We start from the raw sequence: 22,030 nt of genomic DNA, 5'->3' as shown, positions 1-22,030 counted from the left end.
TCTGATTTACGGCCGACTCCTCTTTCAGGGTCGGGCTCTGCGGCACTCTGAGAAGAATATCATTTATTTCTGTCGCCGGATGTGGAGGGCAGAGTTTCACGACCATGGAAGACGATCACTCTGACGGGAACGGAGGAGCAGCCTCTAGTGGTTACTCGACAGACGATTTTTATCCAATTCAACCGCTGTGAAGACGAGCAAACCTGAACCTCAGCTGATAATGAAATAAGTTTGTGGACTTTGGTTGAAACGAGGCTCCTGGACTCTCTGAGTTTCACACAGACTGTAAGGGAACATGGTGGTAGCCTCTGGTTTCTGTGGAAACTTCCTGAAGCTAACAGATGGTGGCTAACCCCCCACAGCCGCGTCGCACCAACGTGTGAAGCAAATGGAGGAATCTGTGAACCCTCGTGGAGTCAAGCTGCTGATTTATGGACCAGAGCACACCCTGACTGATCTCACCTGTAGAGAAACCAGGTTCAGAGACCAGAACCAGGTCGTAAAAGGAGCATTTCAATAAAGGCTTGAACAGGGTTGGCCCCAAGTGGTGGCTGAAGGAACTGCAGTGCTTCAGATTTTCAAACCTCTATGTGTTCATGTTTCGTAGAAATCCCAGAATCTGTCTGTGAACCAATCAGAATGCTTGGTTTTGAAAACAGGATGAGGTCATCACATCAGTATGTTCTCATGACGTTAATGGTGATTAAAAAATAATAATAATTAAATTAAATTAAATTAAATTAAATTAAAATTAAAAATGAAATAAAATAAAAAAAATTTATATATAAAATAAAAAAATAAAAAAAAATGAAAAAATAATAATAATAATAATAAAAAAGTATGTCCTCATGACGGTGGTTTGAAGGGTAGGAACCTCAAACACCAAGGTCTGCTCAAAACTCCGCCTCTCCCACAGGCCTCCAAAGGGCTGGCCAATCAGAGAGAAGGAGGTTTGTGGAGCGTGGAGCCTTAAAGAGACAGAAACAGAAATAAACTTTTTCCAAAACACCAGGAAGAGAAAACTGTTAACTAAACTGTTTTAGAAAACTGTTAACTAAACTGCCTTTAATCAGGTAGAGATACTACAGGGGCACCAGAGGGACAAAACAAAGACCAAAAAAAGGCAAGAGTCGGCAAAACATATTAGAAGAAAACAATTAAAAATCAATTAAAATTCATAAAAAAATATACAATACAATAAAATAAAATTAGCAAAAATGAAAAAGGTTTAAAAAATTAAGATATAAAAGTCGTAGTGCAGCAATGTGCAGTTAAAAAAAGTTGGAGATCCACCAAAACCCTAAAGGGGTGTTTGGAAAGTTTGAATAGAGACGAAGCTTTGGTAAAGTCAACAGCACGCCACGCCTCGCCGCTCCTGTATGAGGCCGCTTAAGGTGAAAGCAAACCGGCTCCTGAAGTGTGAACACTGAGATGGATCCCTGTGATAATGCTCGGCACCTTTCCATGGAGAAGCTCCGCCCTCACAAACACCACCTGTCCATGGAGAAGCTCCGCCCTCACAAACACCAACACGCTCAGAGGGACTGAGAGTAAGAAGTGAGAGCTGACACGATGCTGGTGTGACCCAGAAAGAGTCCCCCAGCGTGTTTCCTGGTGATAAACTCATAGTTGACCCAGTTTGTTGTTTTGGTGATGTTGTTATGACTCAGACTTACAGGAAGTGGTTTTTGATCTGACTCCACAGCGTTCATGTGTTAGATCTGATAGGACCTGAATGTGGCGTTGAAGCTGTCGCACTCTCCCACGTAGGTCACGATAAGACCGGCTCAGAGCTGAGCTGAGTCTGAGCAGAAACTGCTGAATCCTGATGCAACACCTTCTGTTTCTGCCAAGTTTAACCAAAACAGGCCGGGCCGGATCCAGACATGTCCTAAACACAAATATTAGCCCGGGTCTGAGGAGTGTGTGTTCACGGCTGGCAGCGACCTGCTCTGACCTGGAGCGCTTGAATGCAAAGAAACAAAGAGTTACCTTGAATCAACAGACGCTGTTGACTTTATCAGATACGACTGAAATGTGGGCACCTGGTGTTTTCTCCTGAAACCTTCAGACGTCTCTGTTCACGTCTCTGTTCACGTCTCTGTTCACGTCTCTGTTCACGTCTCTGTTCACGCCTCTGTTCACGTCTCTGTTCACGTCTCTGTCCACGTCTCTGTCCACGTCTCTGTCCACGTCTCTGTTCACGTCTCTGTCCACGCCTCTGTTCACGTCTCTGTCCACGCCTCTGTTCACGTCTCTGTTCACGCCTCTGTTCACGTCTCTGTCCACGTCTCTGTCACACTCACACTCTCTCTGCGCTGGGTGTGGCGCTTGTTTACCTCGATCTGTGCCGTTTCTCATCTCTCAGTTTCTTTTCTTTCACATCTGTTTCTGTGGAAGCCCATTTCCCCCAGTCAAAAAAATACAACAAACAATAAGAAAGTTCAAATAACAAGATAATAAAGACATAGTTATGACAAAGTTATGAGATAAAATTTCATAATTATGAGACAAAAAGTCATATTTATGATATAAATGTCAAAATTGTGAAATAAAAAGACATATTTTGGAAATAAAAATTTTAATTATGATGAGATCTTCAAGACATGAGACAACATATTAATGCGATGAGATGAGGTCTTTATAAGTTAACTTAAGATCTTCACCGGCTGAGATGAGATATTCACAAGAAGTGACGAGATCTTCATCAGATGAGATGAGATCTGCTAAAATGAGGCTCTCTTCGCTTGGTCAAGAAAAAAAAAAAATTATATCTCAGATTAAAAAGTCATAACTATGAGGTTTTATATCATGATAATGGGATAAAATGTTAAAATAATGAGATAGAAATTTGAAATGAGAAGATAGAATATTAAATTATGATGAGATGAGATTTTCAAGAGATTAGATGAAATAGGATCTTCATAAGTTATTATGAGATCTTCACCAGATGAGATGAGATCTCATTAAGATCTGCTAAAATGATGAGTCGTAGGGTCATTTTACTTGTTTAGGAAAAAAATCAAAAACACAAGATTAAACAGTCATAATTATATGAGATTTTAATACCATGATAATGAGAAAAAAACAAGAAAATTATGAGATTAAAAGTTGAAATTATGAGATAAAAATTAATTAATGATTAGATGGGATTTTTAAGAGATTAGATGAAATGAGATCTTCATAAATCATCATGAAATCTTCCCCGGATGTGATGAGATATTTACTAGATGTCATATGATTTTTGCAAGATAACATGAGATCTCATTGAGATCCGCTAACATGATGGGATTTTTGGCTCTCTTCACTTCAATAAAAAAAAAAATCAAAAATATGAGATTAAAAGTCGAATTTATAAGATTTTGAATATCATGATTATGAGATAAAAAGTCACAACTATAAGAAACAAATATTATAATTCTGAGAAAGTTAATGTATTTTATAAGTTTTAGCTTATAATCCTGACATTATGTTATTAATTAAACTTTTTATCTCATGATTTGACTGTTTATCCTGTAACTATGACGTCATTAATTCAAATTTTGACTTTTTAATGGCAGAAAAGGGCTTCTGTATGTTTTGTTTCTGCTCTGTTTTGTTTTAACCTGGGGCTGTTCCTCTCCTTCCACTTTCACCTGTCCTCTTTGGTTCCTTTCCTGTCGTTTCCACCCGTCGCTCCCTCCTTTCTCCCAATCATACGCTCCATAAATTCTCTTTCTGTTTCGCTTAAATGAAAGCGAGCGGCGCGGGGGGGGAGCGGTTCGACCCGGCCTGAGGATACGCTGGATGGAAATGAAGATGCAAAGAGAGGCAGGAGAAAGCAGAAGTAATGCAAACACCATGAAAGGAGGGAGGAAGGAGGGGAAACACAGAGACGATGTGACTCACGTTAGGAGGAGAAGACAGAGGAGAGACGAGAAAGAGGAGGAGGAGGAGGAGGAGGAGAAAGGTGAGGGAGGAAGATGGAAAAAGAGGAGAGGGAGTGAAAGAAATATGGAGCAGAGGAGGAGGAGGAGGAGGAGGAGGAGGAGGAGGGAGAAGAGGAGTGGATTTAATAGGCGGTCAGCCCAGTGGAAATGTACATGGTCTTAAAATAGGAGAGTGTGTTATGTAAGTGGTTTCTGAGTGTGTGTGAGTGTGTGTGTGTGTGTGTGTGTGTGTGAATGGTGGCTGGGTTCTGAAGTCACTACATGAATCTTGGCCCCACAATACACACACACACACACACACACACACACACACACTCCCACCCCAGGCCAGACAATAAGTCTCTATGTTTCACAGCGCGCCTCGGCCGGACTCTGAATCTCTCAGTTCATGGAGGTTCCCACGGCCTGAGCCGCTCTCAGGAGGTCGCTCTGTGGCCAACAACATCACATCCACCGTCAGGATTTATGACGGCGACTCCCAGGACGTCGGCGTCTCTGTTACCTCCTGACGGCGTCTCTGTTACCTCCTGACGGCTCGTGTGAAAATCAGATCTGAATAAAAAGAAGGGTCAGAGAGACGGATGGAGGTGATCCTCTCAGGTCGGCAGTTTGTTTCATTTCTTTCACTCCAGCTCAACACTTAGTTCCTGGCACTAATCCAGGCAAAGGTTCCTGGACCCTGACTGCTGGATGACTCCAGAGCAGAGGAGTCTGATAACTGGAGAGGTTTAAGGATGATACTGGGAGAAAAACAAAGACGGCGCTCACGGCTGCTGGTTTAGTTACGTTTGTGGAGCAGCTGTGCACAGACGCCAAAGTCCATGTGTTGCTCCTGGTTCTTACCTGTCAGTCCCAGTTCTCTCTCCTCATATCTACTGTTTTAGTCAAAAATAAAACCCTGAACAATCTTTAAAACAGGCGTTTATATCGTCTGTGTTCAGTGGTGTTCACTCGTTTGCAGATGACACCCTGCTCTACACGATCGTCCACCCGTTGTTCTTGTTGGTGCTGTGTGAAGAAACAGACTAATCTTTGGATATCTTGTGACGTCAGATCCTCGATAAAACACTCCCTTGCTCCAACTTCCTGCAGGGACAATTACGGTAGCCTTTGAGGACAAGAAGCTCCTCTTCTTCTTTTCTTTCGTCTTTGTTTGACCCAAATATAAAAACTCATGTGTCACAGGTTGATCCTCCATGGAGAGGTCCTGCTCCAATGTGGATCAGGAAGTCTGGTTTCTAAGGACCCAAGTATTTAAATTTACTAATAATTTTCTGCTACAAACAGCTAATTACTGAGCACAAACTCTAAAAGAAGCAGGAGCGGTCAGTTTGTTAAGCTTTTGTAATGCAACATTAAAACTGGCACCAGATCCTGATTCAATGGCCTCATCATTTCAGCAAGTCTCATGGAAATCTCATGAGGATCTCGTAAAGGTCTGATCAAAACGCTTTGTTCTAAAAATAACCAGACAGCTTCGCAAGATGAGATCTTTAACAGGAATAAGAAATAAGAAGAAATTAGATCTTTGTGAGATGAGAAGAGATTTTAATGAGATGAAATGAGATCTCACCAGACAACATGAGATCTTCACAAGAAGAGATCTTCAGAAGAGATAAGATGAGACCTTTAAGGGGACCAAGGTGAGATGAGATCTTCATAAGAAGAAATGAGATCTTCATAAGAAGAAATGAGATCTTCATGAGATGAGAAGAGATTTTAAAGAGATGAAATGTGATGAGATCTTCAGAAGAGATAAGATGAAATCTTTAAAGGAAATGAGATGAAAGGAAATGAGATCTTCATAAGAAGAAATTAGATCTTCGTGAGATGAGAAGAGATTTTAATGAGGTGAAATGAGATCTCACTTGACAACATGAGACTTATATGATGAGATGAGATATGCATGAGATGGGAAGAGATCTTCTTGAGATGAGATGAGATTTTGATGAAATGAGATCTCACCTGACAACATGAGAATGAGATCTCTCTGAGATCTGATAAAGCGATGAGGTCAAAGGCTCACCTAACTTGTTCGTGACATGTTGGAGCAGTTTGGTCTCCGATGGCGAGCCCTGCTCATGGCTCCGCTTTCCTGACAGGCCTCGAGACAGTTGGCCAATCAGAAGACAGGGAGTTTGTGGGGGGGCATGGGAGGGACAGAGGAAAGACTAAAACATCCAAGTCTTCCTAATGAATAATCCACCATTCATCTCACGGTCAGAGACCATTAACCAGAGTTTCAGCTGCATCTCCATCGATACTGGGAGTAAATGATCGATCACTCCTGAGCTCTACAGCGCCCTCTGTTCACAGTTTGTCACTGACATTACAGTGTGTTGTCTCTGAAGCAGGAAGTACTTTAACACACACACAAAGAGGAGTGTGTTCAGTTTCCTAATGTTATCAATGGACTGTGGAGGAAGTCGGTCATTTGGAAAAACGTCCCTGAGTTTGTGGATCATTAACTGATCTGAGGATCAGAGGAAAAATGTTCACGGTAAACATTTTGTTTTGGAAACAAGGTGAAGGTAACAAACAGCTGTTTCTGTAGGAGCGACAGAAAACGCTTCGGGGATTTTAAACCTCTCCTCGTCCTCATGCCTCCTCGTTTCATGTCTCTGAGAGTCAGAGAGAGACTGAGAGAGACGGACAGGAGCTGAAGGCTCAGCAGCCTGGCAGATGGAGACAGATAACGACGTGACATTTTCCACCGTGACAGACATCTGCTGACTACCAAGTATCTCTGCCTCTCCCGCTCATTGTTCGGTGGAAATTTACAGCGCTGGCTGTGTCATCCTGGGACTGAAAGGACGATGCTGGGGATCGGACAGCGGGTTTCGATAGAATGACTTACAGATAAATTCACACAGCAGAGTTTGTTGGAGGGGAAATGAGCTTTTGTGCAGTAATAACCTGCTCTGCTGACGTTTCAGGTGCCATGATGCACAGAGTGATCCAAAATGAAGACATGAGCATGATGCTGCTCAGACTGAGGGGGGACATTTTCACTTTAATAACATCTATGAATGCATGGAGCAGAACACAGGATTCTGAAATATGCAGGAAACTGTCACGTGTCACTTTGGAAAGAGTCAAGAGTTAAGAAAAGATGTTTGCAGCTGTAGCGTGACGATGGGAGTGGGAACTCTACCTCCAAAACCCAAAATACAAAACTTTGTTAGAACGTTTACATGATGCAAGTGAAATCTACTACCTGTGAACATCTGACTATGACTGGACACTTAAAATATGAGTATGCACGCACAATCTGGTTACACCTCAGTGGGCCCCAAACTGGCCACAGTGTTTTGTACAAGCTTCACCATTCACACTCCAAGCCAGAACGTTAAATGCATCACAGGCAGTTGGTTGCAAATAATTTTGTGTTTTCAAAAATTTGCAAAAAAATTAAAGAATAAAATACAATGAAGTTAAGTTAATTTTTACAATTTTTTTTTTAATTTTTTGAATTAAAAAAAAAAATGTAAAAATTTGATGAAGTTTGAAATTTTAAAAAATCCCAAATGTTACAATTTTTTTTCATATATCGAACATTTGCAAAAATAATAATAATAATAATAATAATAATGAATATTAAATAATTGTTTCAATTTTTTAAATTTTTTAAATTCAAAAAACTGTAAAAAAAAATTACGTAAGTTTGAAATAAAAAAAAAAAACAAAACAAATATTACAAAATTTTTGGATGTATCAAAAATTTGCAAAAAATTAAAAAAATAAAATACAGTGAATGTTTAATAATTGTTACAATTTTTTGAATTTTTTGAATTCAAAAAAATTGCAGAAATAAAGTAAGTTTGAAATTTAAAAAAAATCCCAAATATCACAAAAACTTTTTGATATATCAAAAATTTGAAAAATTTCACATTTTTCAAAGAATACTTGTACACCACCTGTCTTTCTGCTGGTATTTCACGTGGTTGTTTTGAAAGTTATAGTAGCAGAGGTGGATGCACTGGTTTATGTCTGGTGGTTGTAAGAACAGAAGTTATTAACTTCTTTGTGTTTGTAAATCAACAGTTTTAGCGTCAATCAACACAACTCCTGCAGAGAACACAGCACATCTTTCTGAAAGTCTCCCTCTGTCTCCGTTTCTGCAGAATGGCTCAGAAAGAGAAGCTGCAGTGCCTGAAGGACTTCCATAAGGACACCCTGAAGCCATCCCCCGGTAAGAGCCCCGGCACCAGGCCTGAGGACGAGGCCGAGGGCAAACACCCGCAGCGGGAGAAGTGGGCCAGCAAGCTGGACTTTGTTCTGTCCGTGGCTGGCGGCTTCGTAGGTTTAGGGAACGTGTGGCGTTTCCCGTACCTCTGCTATAAGAACGGTGGAGGTAAGGCGTGAAATCAAACCTGCTCCAACGATCATGCTGTGTTTGGATTGGTCACTGGTTGTGTCAACACTTCCCTCGACCTTCTCTTCCCAAGGTGCATTTCTCATCCCCTACTTCATTTTCCTGTTTGGCGGAGGCCTGCCGGTCTTCTTCCTGGAGGTCGCCCTGGGTCAGTTCACCTCTGAGGGTGGCATCACCTGCTGGGAGAAGCTCTGCCCCATCTTCACTGGTGAGTAGCCTGCCTGAAGGTGGAGGTGTTGGTGCTGGGTGGATGAGATGATCACTGCACTCGAGGCGTGTCAGTCCTGATGTTTAACAGCAACAGGTTTACGCTTCATTTGTGTTGATAGCTGCAATAATACTCAGGTTAAAATGCTCCAGACTAACACCTGGACTGGTTGAAACGTCCTCCACAAACGCTCAAGATTAAAAATGATGTGTCGGTTCATCACTCTCTGTTTTCTTTCTGTGCAGACCACTAGTCTTTATAAAAACCTTCTTCTAGTCCAAATCCAGTTATCAAACCTCCTTAAAGCAGAGTTACTGCCACCTACTGGACTGGAAAACTACATATTAGAGAGATACTGCAATGAAAAATGAATTCAACACAGAAGAAAGCACGTCTTGGTGCAGACAGATTCATGGTCAGGAAAATAAGACGCTGTAGCTTTTAACCCAGCTAGCCTTGTTTTTCTGCCACCTGATGGATTTATCACATCTAATTTTACCGCCACCATTCAAGTTGCATCAAGGCATCAAAAAAAACAAAAAACTAACCTATAAATCCTTCAAATTCATGTCACAAAAGTCTCAGATTGATGATTCAAAACCTTTCAAAAGGTAATCACCAAATCAGAAATTCTGCCTCAGCCTGACTTTTGGTCAAAGCTGCTAAAGGCTAGATTTAGCCTCCTTGCTAACGCTAACAGCTACTGTGTTTCTGCCTGTTGGTGAAGTCACAAAAGCCTTTAGTCATACAAAACTGACAGTCTTGATATAAAGTTATAAAGGAATCCTCCCCCGTCCCCAGTGTTCAATCAGCCAAATTCCCCAAAGGAGGATCAATATTCTATTCTTTTTTTATTCTATTCTATTCTATTCTATTCTATTCTATTCTATTCTATTCTATTCTATTCTATTTTGAGAAATGATCTACCCAGACTGAAATCTTTTCTTGAACCAGGCTGTAAACAGATTAATTTCTTAGGATAAGATCATTTTTTAATACTAGTGTGTAAGGAGAATCCATCACTTTTGGATCCAGCCTCTAGTGGACACTTGATGAACTGCAGCTGCCAGCCCTTTTACTGAATAGGCTCTGAATTTGAAAACAGGAGTTTATTACTTGATGTGAATGGGATCTAATGGGTTTTAAAAACCAGGCTCTAGTGGACACTTGAGGAACTGCAGTTTTTGGACTCATCTGTTTTGGTTTCTTATTGTAAAATGAGAAGTTCCTGTTTTTTCCAAGAGCAGAAACAAAGTGAAAAATATTAAAGAAACTTCTGCAGCCAACATAATTGATTTTAGTCAGCCCATCATAACGTAGCGTTGGGTGTTAAATAGGTTAAAACAAAAAGGGTCAAAGCTTTAGTAAGGCTCACAGAGTGAAGACAGACGTACGACAGACGTGATTTTAAAGGTCTGAGATGGAAAGAAGACTCCCCTCGTCTCCGTGTTTCCACCTCTCCTGCCCAGCTCCCAGGTTTAGATTTTTCCAGACCTCTGTTGTTTTTCACAGAGGAATGGCTGTGCAACATAAGGCTGAGTCACACCAGGCTCTCCACCAATCAGACGCCTCAGACTTTACCCTGCAACCGTTACCAGGCAACCAGGCCTGCTCTGGTACACCAACACACTGAGGCCTCTATTCTCCTCAAACCTTCTGCAGCTCGCGTCGTGTCTCCTGTGGAAACCTCCTCTGGCAGGAGGGAGCGTTCGGATCCTGAGACGTCTGACACAAACATCCTTCTCTTTCTTTTCCCTCCGTCCTTTCTTTCTCACCTCCTCCTCTCCGTCTGCTCTCACCTGAGGAAGGTGAAGGCCTCCATCTTCACCTCCTTTTCTGCTTTTACTGATGAGAATCTCTCTTCTGTTATCTGGAAAGCTCTTTCTCTCCGTCACACACACACACACACACACACACACACACACACACACACACACACACCCAAGACGGCGTACAGAGTGTCCCAAATCACACGTTGCCACAGCAACAGCGCGGCAACACATCAGAGGGAGATGGAGAGAAAAGACGGAGAGATCAGAGGCGCGGGGGAGATGGGCTGATGAAAACGAGGGGAACTGGGGAAACAAAGCAGAGATGGAGAGGGAAAGTGGGTGAAGAGGGATGAAAAGAAGAGACAGATGGTTCGAAAAGGACGGGAGTAAAACAGACAGAGATGATGGAGCTGGAAAAAAGAGGAGAGAGTAAAAATAAAAGAAACTGACCGTCCCTAGCTCACCTGTTAGTCCTGTAAAGAGAGTATGAATGAGTAAGTACCTGTGCCTGGACTCAACAAAGGTGTCAAAGCACCAAAACACACACCACCAGATCTCACAGGATCGTTTTTTACTGTGACCATGTGACCATAAAGTGGAACAGCTGGAAGATGACTCTGTCCAGTCGGCTCCTCTCATTGGCTACCGCAGCTATTCATTCAAAAGTCCGGGAATCTTAAATAAGTCCCAAAGTCTGGCTTCAGAGCGCGGCTCGCCTTAAGTGTTTAAATATCTGACGTATCATCTAACCTCCACCTACAGTAGATCCTGTATGTGCAGGGATCAGACGATCAGCCAATCAGCTGTCAGCTGTCTGTATGGAGAGCAAAAGCAGGAGTTTATAAAGACACCACCCTAACTTTATGGAGCTTATTTTTGTCTCTGCACTAACAGAGTGAGTTCAGCAGACGTGGGACCGCTCAGCTGGAAGTAGAGAGCAGGATGACTGGAGCCGACCTGAGTGAAGCCTGTGTTTGAGTCACTGTTAACTGTGAAGCTGAGACTCAACAGAAACAGAGTCACAGTCAGTTCAGAAAAGTGTTTCAGCAACAAAGACACGACTGAGTTCCTTTAGCAGAGTTTTACTGAGCCGTAGGTGTCCTTGGTTCATTTTGATCTTCGAGGACCTGATCCATCGAGATAGGGTCCACCTTAATGTCAGAAGGTCTGTTAGCCAGAAAATCAACATGTTTGTTAGTCAGGCCATCAGAAGTACTGTAAGGGTGTTTTCACACCTACAGTGTTAGGTCGACCCAAATTTAGATCGACCTATATTTGGTCCCGTTTGGGTTGGTGTGAAACCAAAAGCGGACTCTGGTGCGCACCAAACTGGTGCGGCCAGAGGAGGTGGTCTCGGTTCGGCTCTGGCCGCACTCTGGTGCGATGCATCTGTCAGGCGAACTCGGCGAGTTTGACATTAGAGGGCTCCCGTGGAGTTTTGTTTGTGATGCAGGACAGCTGCGCACTCCAACATCCTTAACTACCCTCATATACTCATCTAAAAAGCAGAGCTCCCCCCTGATTCCTCACGTCAAAAACACATCGTTTTATATGGCCTATCATATAACAGGCATTGATTACCTTGTTGGTCGTCTGTATCTGCGTCTGATGAGGATCTCACGGTACATGGTAAGAATCATTATTTATGAATTTCCCCTCGGGGATAAAAAAAAAAAAAAAAAGTATTGGCGTCTCCAGTGCATCTGTGTGCTTTTTTCAAGCCGCAGCTGCGCTTCATTTTCAAACACTATCGTTTGCAGATGGTTTTACACACGAACAATATAGAAATGAATTTTAAGCTCTATAAAAACTCGGCGTAGGCCTATTTGACTCTCCATCATCTCTGATTTAAGCAAACAGTTCTCTCGGCGCTTCCAGCTTCCAACTGAAAGTACGCTGCACGCGCTCTAGCCGTTGTCGTCATGGAAACATGACGCTCTCAAAATACTGCGGCGTTTGGTCCCAAGTGACAAAAAGCAGATGTGAAAGGAACCGCACTAACTGCAAAATGACTATCAGATGTGAAAACACCCCAACACAATCAGAAGGTCTGTTAGTCAGAAAATCTGAATGTTTGTTAGTCAGACCATCAGAAGTACTGTAAGAAACTAAGAAGGTTTGTTTTGGAGAAAGTCAGCAGGCTCTTTAGTCAGAAAACAAATCAGAGGGCCCTAAAGTCAGAAAACCAGAAGGCCCTTTAGTCAAAATAGCCTAAGACCCATTAGTCAGGAAACAAGAGGGTCTGTTAGTCAGAAAATGAGAATGTTTGTTAGTCAGACCATCAGGAGGCTGGTTGGTCAGAAAGTCAAAAGGACTGTCAGTCAGATTTTTTTAGTTAATTTATTTGGAATATGCGACAGTACAGGACTTCCCAATTCTGTTTGAGATCTGCAACGGCAGTTTCTGTATCTGAACGATGAACATTTGGGGGTTTTTAACCAACATGAAAAGACAAAAGTTGCAGTTTGCGTTTTATTCGAACACGACTCTACAGTCAACTTCAGAAATGACACGTCGGACGTGTCCCCCAATCCAAAACAGACAGAGTCTTCCTTTAAAGAGTGTTTGTCCTCTGCCTGTCCGCTGCTCCCTGAGGAGATTAACGAACCAATGTCGCTCCGTCCCCAAACCCACGCCGCGGTTTATCTCCCACGTTCTGTTTGCAGACACTTCTGTGGTTTATTATCCATCGCGCTCTTGTTATGTCACATGTCCTCAGCACACCACGCTTCGCCCTCCAGAGGGACGAACCACGTCAGGTGCACGTGCAGAAAAAACCCTCAGTTTTCATAACGAGTGTGTGAAATTATTGATCGTTAGCGTCAACAGACGGAGCGAGGTCAGCCGGGGTCAGGAGGAGAGGAGAAGTGACATCATGGAGGAGGACGCATCTGTTTGTTTGATCAGCACTGTCCCATGTGATCCGTGCAGGGGAGACTGTGTGTGTGTGTGTGTGAGACAGAGTGTGTGTGTGTGTGTGTGTGTGTGTGAGAGTGTGTGTGTGCAGCTGTTTATCAGCCGAGGGAGTGAAAGGACAAAAAGAAGCGGTCAAAAAGATTTGTATAATTTTACACAAACGCAAAGACACACTCTGTCAAATCCATCCAGGCTGAGCGCAAGAAGTCACACACACACACACACACACACACACACACACACACACACACACACACACACACACACACACACACACACTCATGCACATACACACATATACAGATGGCCAATGACGTTAAAGGACATTAATTTGGATGAGTGGTCTCTGCCGGCTGTGTGTGTCCACTGACAACACACACACACTCACACACACACACACACACACGCACACACACACTAGTCCTACTGATATACTTCTGGGGACACACAGGGATCACAATCAGTACAGAACCTCCACCCTAAAACCTGATTCATGGTCTAATCTCCACCTAAACCCTGACTCCTACACCTGCCGCTGCTTGATGGGATTTTCTCATTGTTAGATCCATGTGACACACACACACACACACACACACACACACACACCCACACACACACACACACACACACACACACACACACACACACACACACACACACACACACACACTGTCCTGATCCCGTGTGCACCAGCCGCTCCGTCTCAAGGCCGGTGTTGACGCAGTGAGAATCAGCTCATCAGTCTGTGAAGGTGTCAGATGAAACTGTAGCTCAGAGCGGCGACGGCGAAGGTTAAAGCAGGCGGCGTCCGATGGCTGACGGCCTTCAGAGAGATACATTCAGGCCACAGCCATTACAGTGTGTGTTTACCATCTCAAGGTGATGTGAAAAGTGAAAAGAGCACGCAGGAATCAGCAGCGATAGCTCTGTCACCCTGAGCTGTGCACGTTGTGTTAACCTGACGTGGCGTGTTTCACGGCGCAGACAATAGAAGCTGTGTTTACTGAAATAAAAACAGAAACAGTCAGAGTGATCTTTAAAGCTGTGCAGAGTCAGGAAGTGGTCACTGATTTAATCTCTTTTCATGTTCTGAATCAAAGAGGATTTTTGTCCTCTAACCCACTCTGCCTCACTCCTGTTAACGTTTCTCTGCCTGATCCTGATCCACACTTCACACTGAGATCATCAGAGACAATATCACAGGTTAGTCATAAAGGAGACTTCTCAGCTTCATGATGGATTGATTTACAGCACGTCTAAGTCTCCATGACAACACCACGCCAGCTGATAAGGTTTATCAGAGAGAAGAGAGATCTGTGTTTTTCTCTGCTGGAAATGATTTCTGTGATTAATTTTGTAGTGATGGTGGACACTGGAGCCTAACTGTCAGACAGAAAAAGGACAGAAGAGCAGAAGAAAGAGAAACAGGAGAGAGATAGAGCACAAGCTAAAGGCTAACACACAGGCTGAAGGCTGAGACACAAGCTAAGGACTAAAACACAGGCTAAAGGCTAAAACACGGCTAAGGCTAAAACATGGGCTAAAAGCTCAAACACCAGGTTAAAGGCTAAAACATGAGCTAAAGGCTAAACACGGGCCATAGGCTACAAAACAGGCTAAAGGCTAAAACTCAGGCTAAATAGTAAAACATGGCTAAGGCTAAAACACGGGCTAAAAGCTCAAACACCAGCTTAAAGGCCAAAACACAGGCTAAAGGCAAAATATGAGCTAAAGGCTATAACACGGACTGAAGGATATAACACTGGCTAATTGCTTGAAAACAAGCTAATGGATAATACCAAAGCTACAGCTTTAAACAAGAGCCAAAGGCTAAAGGCTCAAACACAGACTAATGCCGTGGCCATACCAAACGCAAACTTGCAAATTTAATCACGTGAAACGCCTGTAACGCGCCGTGTGAACGCCAGAATCTGGACGCTGGACTATTTTGTCAAGCTTTGGAGCGAACACTCCAAACACGCCGTCCAAATAATAGGTGTCAAAACGCGTATTGGAATGTAATCTCACCACAAATTAGCATTTGGTGTGGCTGTACCATTAAGGTTAAAACCGGAGCTTAAGGCTCAAACACAAGCTAAAGGCTAAAACACGGGCTAAACCCTTTAACAGGGGTTGAAAGGCTAAAACTCAGGCTAAAGGCAAAATGTGAGCTAAATGCTAAAACAGGGGCCAAAGGCTACAAAACAGGCTAAAGGCTAAAACTCAGACTAAAGGCTTAACACAAGCTAATGGCTAAAACACGGGTGAAAGGTTTGAACACATGCTAATGACTCCAACACAGACTAAAGGCTAAAACATGAGCTAAAGGTCAAAACATGGGCTAAGACACAGACTCAAGGCTGCTAAACTACGGTACAAACTGACAGAGTTAGCTTGTTGTCAGGTTTCAAAGCATAGCTCTACCTGCTGATAAATCCCTTACCTGCTGGATCTGGATCTGGATCTGGGAAAAAGTTGGTTTGAACAAAGGAAAGTTAAAAAGAAGATCTGATCTCCATTCATTTCAAAACAAACACACGGCATGTTCAGAGTCACGTCTTCACGACAGAGTGAGCTTTGGATTTTAGCTTTACTGTTACACTGTGCAATCAACACTGACTTTTCTTCAGGTTTATTTCTTTTATTAGAGAGCATGTTCCCACAGACGTACAAACCTCTTTTGCAAAAGAACCCAAGCAGTAAACTTCACATAAAGAAGAGCGATCAATAAGTTTAAACTTCCTGCAGTTTCAGCTCAGTTTGACGTTTCCTGCCAGAGGTTTAACCTTTGCTTCTCCTCCTCCAGGTATTGGTTACGCCTCCATCGTGATCGTGTCCCTGCTGAATATCTACTACATCGTCATCCTGGCTTGGGGTCTCTACTACCTGTTCCAGGTGGGTCTGAGGAAATATAACCATCTTAGAGACTCTGAGGGTTAATGACGCTGTGTTTGGTGAGGATGTTTAACGACTGAGCTGCAGGAACTCGAGGTGGTCCTGGATCTGGAAAATGATGCATCAAAGTGTCGGCCAGTTCATATCAAACCACCTTTGAATGTTAAAAAAGATCTCAGCGTGATTTTCCACACAACGAATGCTCCTTTATTACTCCTCCGAGCTCTTTGAAGCTTCTTTAAACTGTCTGACTCTTAGATTCATAACGTGGAAAAGCCTTTGATGACCACCTTTAACCCGGGGCAGGTACACCATGGCGTTTTCAGACTTCAGACCAGCTCTTAAACTTGGCACCAAAATAATGAGACCTATCATTTTTCCAGGTCATGGTACCTTGAAGCACTTTCTAACACGTGGTGTTGATGAATTTGTTGAGCCCTCGACTAAATACTGTCTTTCATAAGGCAGGAGCAGCTTAAAGTGGATTTTGTTTTTTTAATAAACTGAAGCAGGAAAAGAGGAAGGATGGACGAATGAAAAGATAAGGAAACGTTTGATTTGGGGAGTTTTAATAATAATAAGGGAGATCAGGTGAGGATCTCAGAAGCTGTAAAGGATTTATAATAGAAGCAGGTTTAAAACCAGCAGCAGACCCATCAACCTGTAAACATCCAGACTTGCGGCCTTGACTTGTAGCTTTTTACCTGGTGATCCAGGACTCCTCCCACCCAGTCATGACCCAGACCCTAACTCCTCCATCTTTTGGCGTTTCCAGTGTTTCCAGCCGGAGCTGCCCTGGGCCAAGTGCAACCAGCCCTGGAACACCGACCGCTGCATCGAGGACACCTACCGCAAGAACAAATCCCTCTGGATGGCCGCCAACGCCTCCGGCCTGTCCAACTTCACCTCCCCCGTCACCGAGTTCTGGGAGTGAGTTACATAAGACGCACGCACACATAGACGCTTGTGTAACGGCAGCGTTTTCCATGTGGAAAGTTTGGTCCAGGTGTAACGTCTTTGATAGACGATCAACAGCATGTTTGTTTACAGAGGGTGTTTGCTGTGTTTCGATTGGCTGGGAGTCAAAACGAGCTGGAAACCTTCAGGAAACAGCAGAAAGCTCAACCGGCTCTGGGTTTAGAGGGTTGATGGACGCTGAATCACCCTGACTGTGCTCTCCTTTCTCCTGCAGACACAATGTGCTGGGTATCACCGGTGGTATAGACCACATGGGTCCTGTGAAATGGGACCTGGCTGTGTGTTTGCTGCTTGTTTGGGTCATCTGCTTCTTCTGCATCTGGAAGGGAGTCAAGTCCACCGGCAAGGTAACCCTCCATCTCTGTTTGCGCTCGTCGTGTTGCGTAAGGCCGATGCTATCGATCTTTAGTTCCTCCTGAACTCGCTGAACTGCTCTTTATCTTTTCCATCATCAGCTTTATCATAACGCCTGCCAGAAACCATGACAGGCTGATGGTCATATGATGTTTTCACTGCGGTCTGACCTGCAGAACAATAGGGGCAATGTTCAGACGGGTGGGCTGAGGAGGCTGCCAGTGCTTGCAATGCTACGCTGGTTTAATCCTCTGTTAGAGTCTGATTAAAGAGAAATAAAAAAGAGGTCTGCAGTGAAAAAGTTAGATAAGACTGTGAATTTAAGACGTACACATATTTCTGAGACAGGAAATAACCATCGAAGCAGCATCTGGTTCCACTTGGGTGAACTTCCTCCCAGATAGCGTGTTTGGCAGCAGCAAACTCTCAGAGATAAAGCTCTGTCATATGTTTCTCAACCGTCAGCAAAGTTTAGACATACTCAGATGGGTTTTCCTGTCAAACAAAGTATTTAAATATAAGCAGAAAAACAGGAAGTTAGTTGGTAGAGAAAAACCTTCCTCTCTGAATGGTACTTCTTTATTTTTACCATTTACTAAAGTTACAGAGGTCTTTTCTTCTTAATATTTTACAGCTATCAGAAATCTAAATGGCTAGGTCAAGCATACTAACGCTGACAGATTAATCAGAAATCAGATGTACTTTATTAATTCCAAAGGGGAAATCACTAATAATAGTAATGAAAAAAATAATAATGACAATAATAATAATAAGTGGTTTAAAAAGATAATATTATGTAAATAGTAGTATAGTAATAATAATAATAATAATAATAATAATAATAATAATAATAATAATAATAATAATAATAATAATAATAATAAAATTATGAAAATAGTGGTATAGTAATAATAAATAACAAAATAATATTAAAGCAATAAAAATAATAAAAAAAATGAAAAAATAAGAGTAAAAAAAATAAATAAATATATGTGACTAATAGTATTGTAATAAAACATGCCAACATAATTGTAATAATAATAATAATAATAATAATAATAGTAATAATAATAAAATTATGAAAATAGTGGTATAGTAATAATAAATGATAAAATAATAAATGATAAAATAATATTAAAGCAATTATGAAAATAGTGGTAAAAATAATGGTAAAAGTGGTAAAAATAATAAAAATAATAATAATAATACTAATAATAATCATAAAAACGCTTACCAAGCCCTATCCATGATGGATTGGCTCGTACTGTTAAAGTTATTCATGTGGTTTTTCTAGGCACTCAAAGTGTTTATCAAGTTAACTGTTAACTTTATATATATATATATATATATATATATATATATATATATATATATATATATATATATATATACACATTGTCTAATGATGTTATATCTTTTGTTCTTGCTGCAATGATTAAAAAACTGAGAATTTTAACATGGGTGTTAATGGGAGCTCCCCTAACTTTTGGAGACAGCCTCTAGTGGACGCTTGAGGAACTGCATTGGCGTCACTTTTCAACACCCAAGGTTGCAGCTTGCCCTATTATTTATTTCAGGGCCTCATAAAAGCTGTCCTAGCATGGTTTTTTCAACTAATCAAGGGGAGAAAAATCATTAAAAAATATGTTTTTTTAAACAACAAACTCTGAGACTCTGTTTGGAAACAGAAGCAGCATTCTTTCATCTCTTACTGGTTTGTAGATGTGTCAGATTTTTAGTGTTTTGGCCATGGCAGGGAAAGATGTAACACTAACACCCGCATTCATTGTGAAAGAAAAAATATTCAGGGGGGTTATTTTTAACCATAATGCAATAAAATAAAAAAGATTGAATAAAAAGCCCATAAATAAGTTCATTAGGGATTACCCAGCTGAATACTGCCCCTACTGTCTCTCCATCCAGGACCCAGAGGAGCAGACTCACACTCCTCCTCCTCCAGCCGGCTCTGAGCCACGGCTGCAGCCTTTGATCAATGTAACATGAGAATATTTAAGACCTTGTTTAGTTACAGCTCCAACATCAACAACAACTGACACGGCGACCAGAAGCAGCTCAATCAATCCCAGACAGCTCTTTTTATAGCCCCAACACTCCGTATTGATTGGCCCGTCTGATTTATGAGCTCTGCTTGTTCCAAGCTGTAACTCTCCTAATAAAGTTGCTCCTACAAGGCCAAGAGCTGTCACCACTCTGCGGATAACACACACTAACACACACATATCGATTAAAGCAACAGACTGTGGTCTCGTCTGCTCATAATCGGAGAATAACTCCCAGAGTTAACACATTCATCAAGCCTGATCCCTCTCTGTGACGCTAAAGACGCTGCAGACGGAGGAATAACTCACCGTGGTGATGCTTTCTGTCCACAGGTGGTGTACGTTACCGCCACGTTCCCCTTCGTCATGCTCATCGTGCTGTTGATTCGTGGTGTGACGCTGCCAGGTGCTGCCGAGGGCATCAAGTTCTACCTGTACCCTGATCTGGCTCGCCTGAAGGACCCAGAGGTAGGTACCATGGACCGTTGGGTTCCCTGTGACGATGGGAGGATCTTTATGTGGAAGACGTTAAAGTCCGTCTTCCTGAGAGCGCCCTTTAGTTCTGCATCCAGCGTCATTCAAAATAACCATGTTTGAATTTGAATCATATTTTTATTATTATTGTTATTATTATTATTATTATTATTTTTAAATTATTTTATTATTAAAAATTATTTTATTATTATTTATCATTTATTATTATTATTATTATTATTATTATTATTATTATTATTATTATTATTATTATTATTATTATTTATGATAATTCATTGTTACTATACTACTTTTTACACAATTTCATATATTTTCTTATCAGATTTGAACAAATCTGGTTTGGATTTCCAACCAAAAGCCTGTTTCCACCAAGTGGTTCAGTTCGGTTTGTCTTGGTACGGCACGCTTTTTATGGCGTTTTTCTTTGACTACGACAAAACACAAACAGGATCAGGCATTACTGATCCAAACCGGACTGATCCAAACCGGACCGTTTGGTGGAAACGGGCTAAAGTGGCGCCTGCTAGTCTTCACCTTCCCCCCCGTAGTGTCTCGTTAAGTTCCCACCTCCAGGTTAGCGTCCCTCATCAGCAGGCCTCAGCCTTTCTGTCCCCACTCTCTCCCCCTCCCGAACAGGTCTGGATCGACGCCGGCACCCAGATCTTCTTCTCCTACGCCATCTGTCTGGGCGCCATGACGTCCTTGGGGAGCTACAACAAGTACAAATACAACTGCTACAGGTGAGCGTCAGTTTTCAGTGAGGGGGTTAGCTACAGTGACGGGATCCTTGTGTGTTCATTAACAAATCCTCCTCATGACGTATGTGTGACATAGGGACTGTTTGCTGCTGGGAGCCCTCAACAGTGGTACCAGTTTTGTGTCTGGCTTCGCAATATTTTCCGTCCTGGGCTTCATGGCACAAGAGCAAGGGGTGGACATTGCTGATGTGGCAGAGTCAGGTACGAGGGTCCTGTAAGGGCGGCAGTGATGGTGGGCGCTGCTTCCTGATTACAACTTCCAATAAAAAACAGTGTTTGCAAAGAGAAACAGCAACCAAAAAACCCAACAAAGCCAATGAACCAATGCTTCTGATTGAATCATACGAAACGGATCCCTTTACGATTGATTTCTCAAATGACGGCATCGCATTCGGGAAGTTTCCGCAATCAAACACACCTTGACAAAAGCAGAATGGGAGAAAGCATCAGTTTGCTGGTTGCTAAAGCAGGAAGTGAGGTCAGCAGTTTGAGTGAAGCTGGTGGAAGAAAGGAAATGAGGCAGACGAAGATTTTTATTCCCTGGTAGTCGCTAAACGATGATACAGAGCTCATCTTGTGCCAGAGGCCTGACTGTAAAACACCGTAGAGTTATCGGTCTGAGAGGCTCCAACAGACTCCTCCGTTGTTGTGGTTCCTGTGAATTTATGAGCATTATTGGCATTTGGTGGTTTCCAGATGTTTCTACACATTTCCTTCCCCTGAATTTAGAGACTTTCCTCGAGTTCAGTCACAGGTTTAATTTTGTATTTGAGGAGACAGGGATAGGACGGTTTCAGGAAGCCTGGTTTGCTTCATCCTCATCGTTGAAGTCCCCAGTAAAGAAAAAGATTTCATCCTTTAAAAGTTCACGCTGGAAGCTTTTTGGGGCTTTTTTTAAGCTTGTTTCCTCCTTTCTTTGCACCTTCTTCTAAAGTCTCATCCGACAGCTCGACAAACCTGAAACTTGTCATTTTTCTCTGAACACAAGAATGAAATGTGAAGTAATGACTAACTGTGTAAAACTTCATTTTTCCTCAAGATTCAGTCATCTCAGAACAGCCCAAATGATGCAGATATTGACATCCTAGATCAGGGGTCTCAGCCTTTAATTTCATGTGAGCCATTTTTTCTCAGCTGACCTGGATTAAAGTCATTCAGAAGAAACTTTATCTTCACAATCAAGACGAAAAAAGTGGGTCAAATTCTACGTATAATAAATCTAGTTATCAATTATCTAAACATAAGGTTTTTTAAATTTTGTGAAAATTAACATTTGACGTCTGAGTTTTG

General features: G+C 42.1%; 1 protein-coding gene across 1 annotated transcript in view; it reads left to right on the top strand.

Annotated features, from left to right (window-relative positions):
• Nucleotides 1-22,030, top strand: part of LOC141803968 (sodium- and chloride-dependent taurine transporter-like) — a 39,228-nt gene that overhangs the window by 4,845 nt on the left and 12,353 nt on the right. Inside the window, exons 2-9 of the mRNA XM_074688173.1 lie at nt 8,054-8,283; nt 8,378-8,512; nt 16,007-16,095; nt 16,871-17,025; nt 17,288-17,420; nt 19,821-19,955; nt 20,619-20,722; nt 20,817-20,941. Of these exons, the coding sequence (XP_074544274.1) occupies nt 8,055-8,283; nt 8,378-8,512; nt 16,007-16,095; nt 16,871-17,025; nt 17,288-17,420; nt 19,821-19,955; nt 20,619-20,722; nt 20,817-20,941 (1,105 nt within the window). The 5' untranslated portion in view covers nt 8,054. The remainder of the gene's footprint in view (nt 1-8,053; nt 8,284-8,377; nt 8,513-16,006; nt 16,096-16,870; nt 17,026-17,287; nt 17,421-19,820; nt 19,956-20,618; nt 20,723-20,816; nt 20,942-22,030) is intronic.

Source organism: Halichoeres trimaculatus, unplaced genomic scaffold (genome assembly GCF_033239565.1).
Source record: "Halichoeres trimaculatus isolate MK-OKI-2021-1 unplaced genomic scaffold, fHalTri1.1 fHalTri1_scaffold_1, whole genome shotgun sequence".
Classification (NCBI taxonomy): Eukaryota; Metazoa; Chordata; class Actinopteri; order Labriformes; family Labridae; genus Halichoeres; species Halichoeres trimaculatus.
Note: the sequence above shows the minus strand (reverse complement) of the source record. Positions and strands in the feature narration are given on the sequence as shown.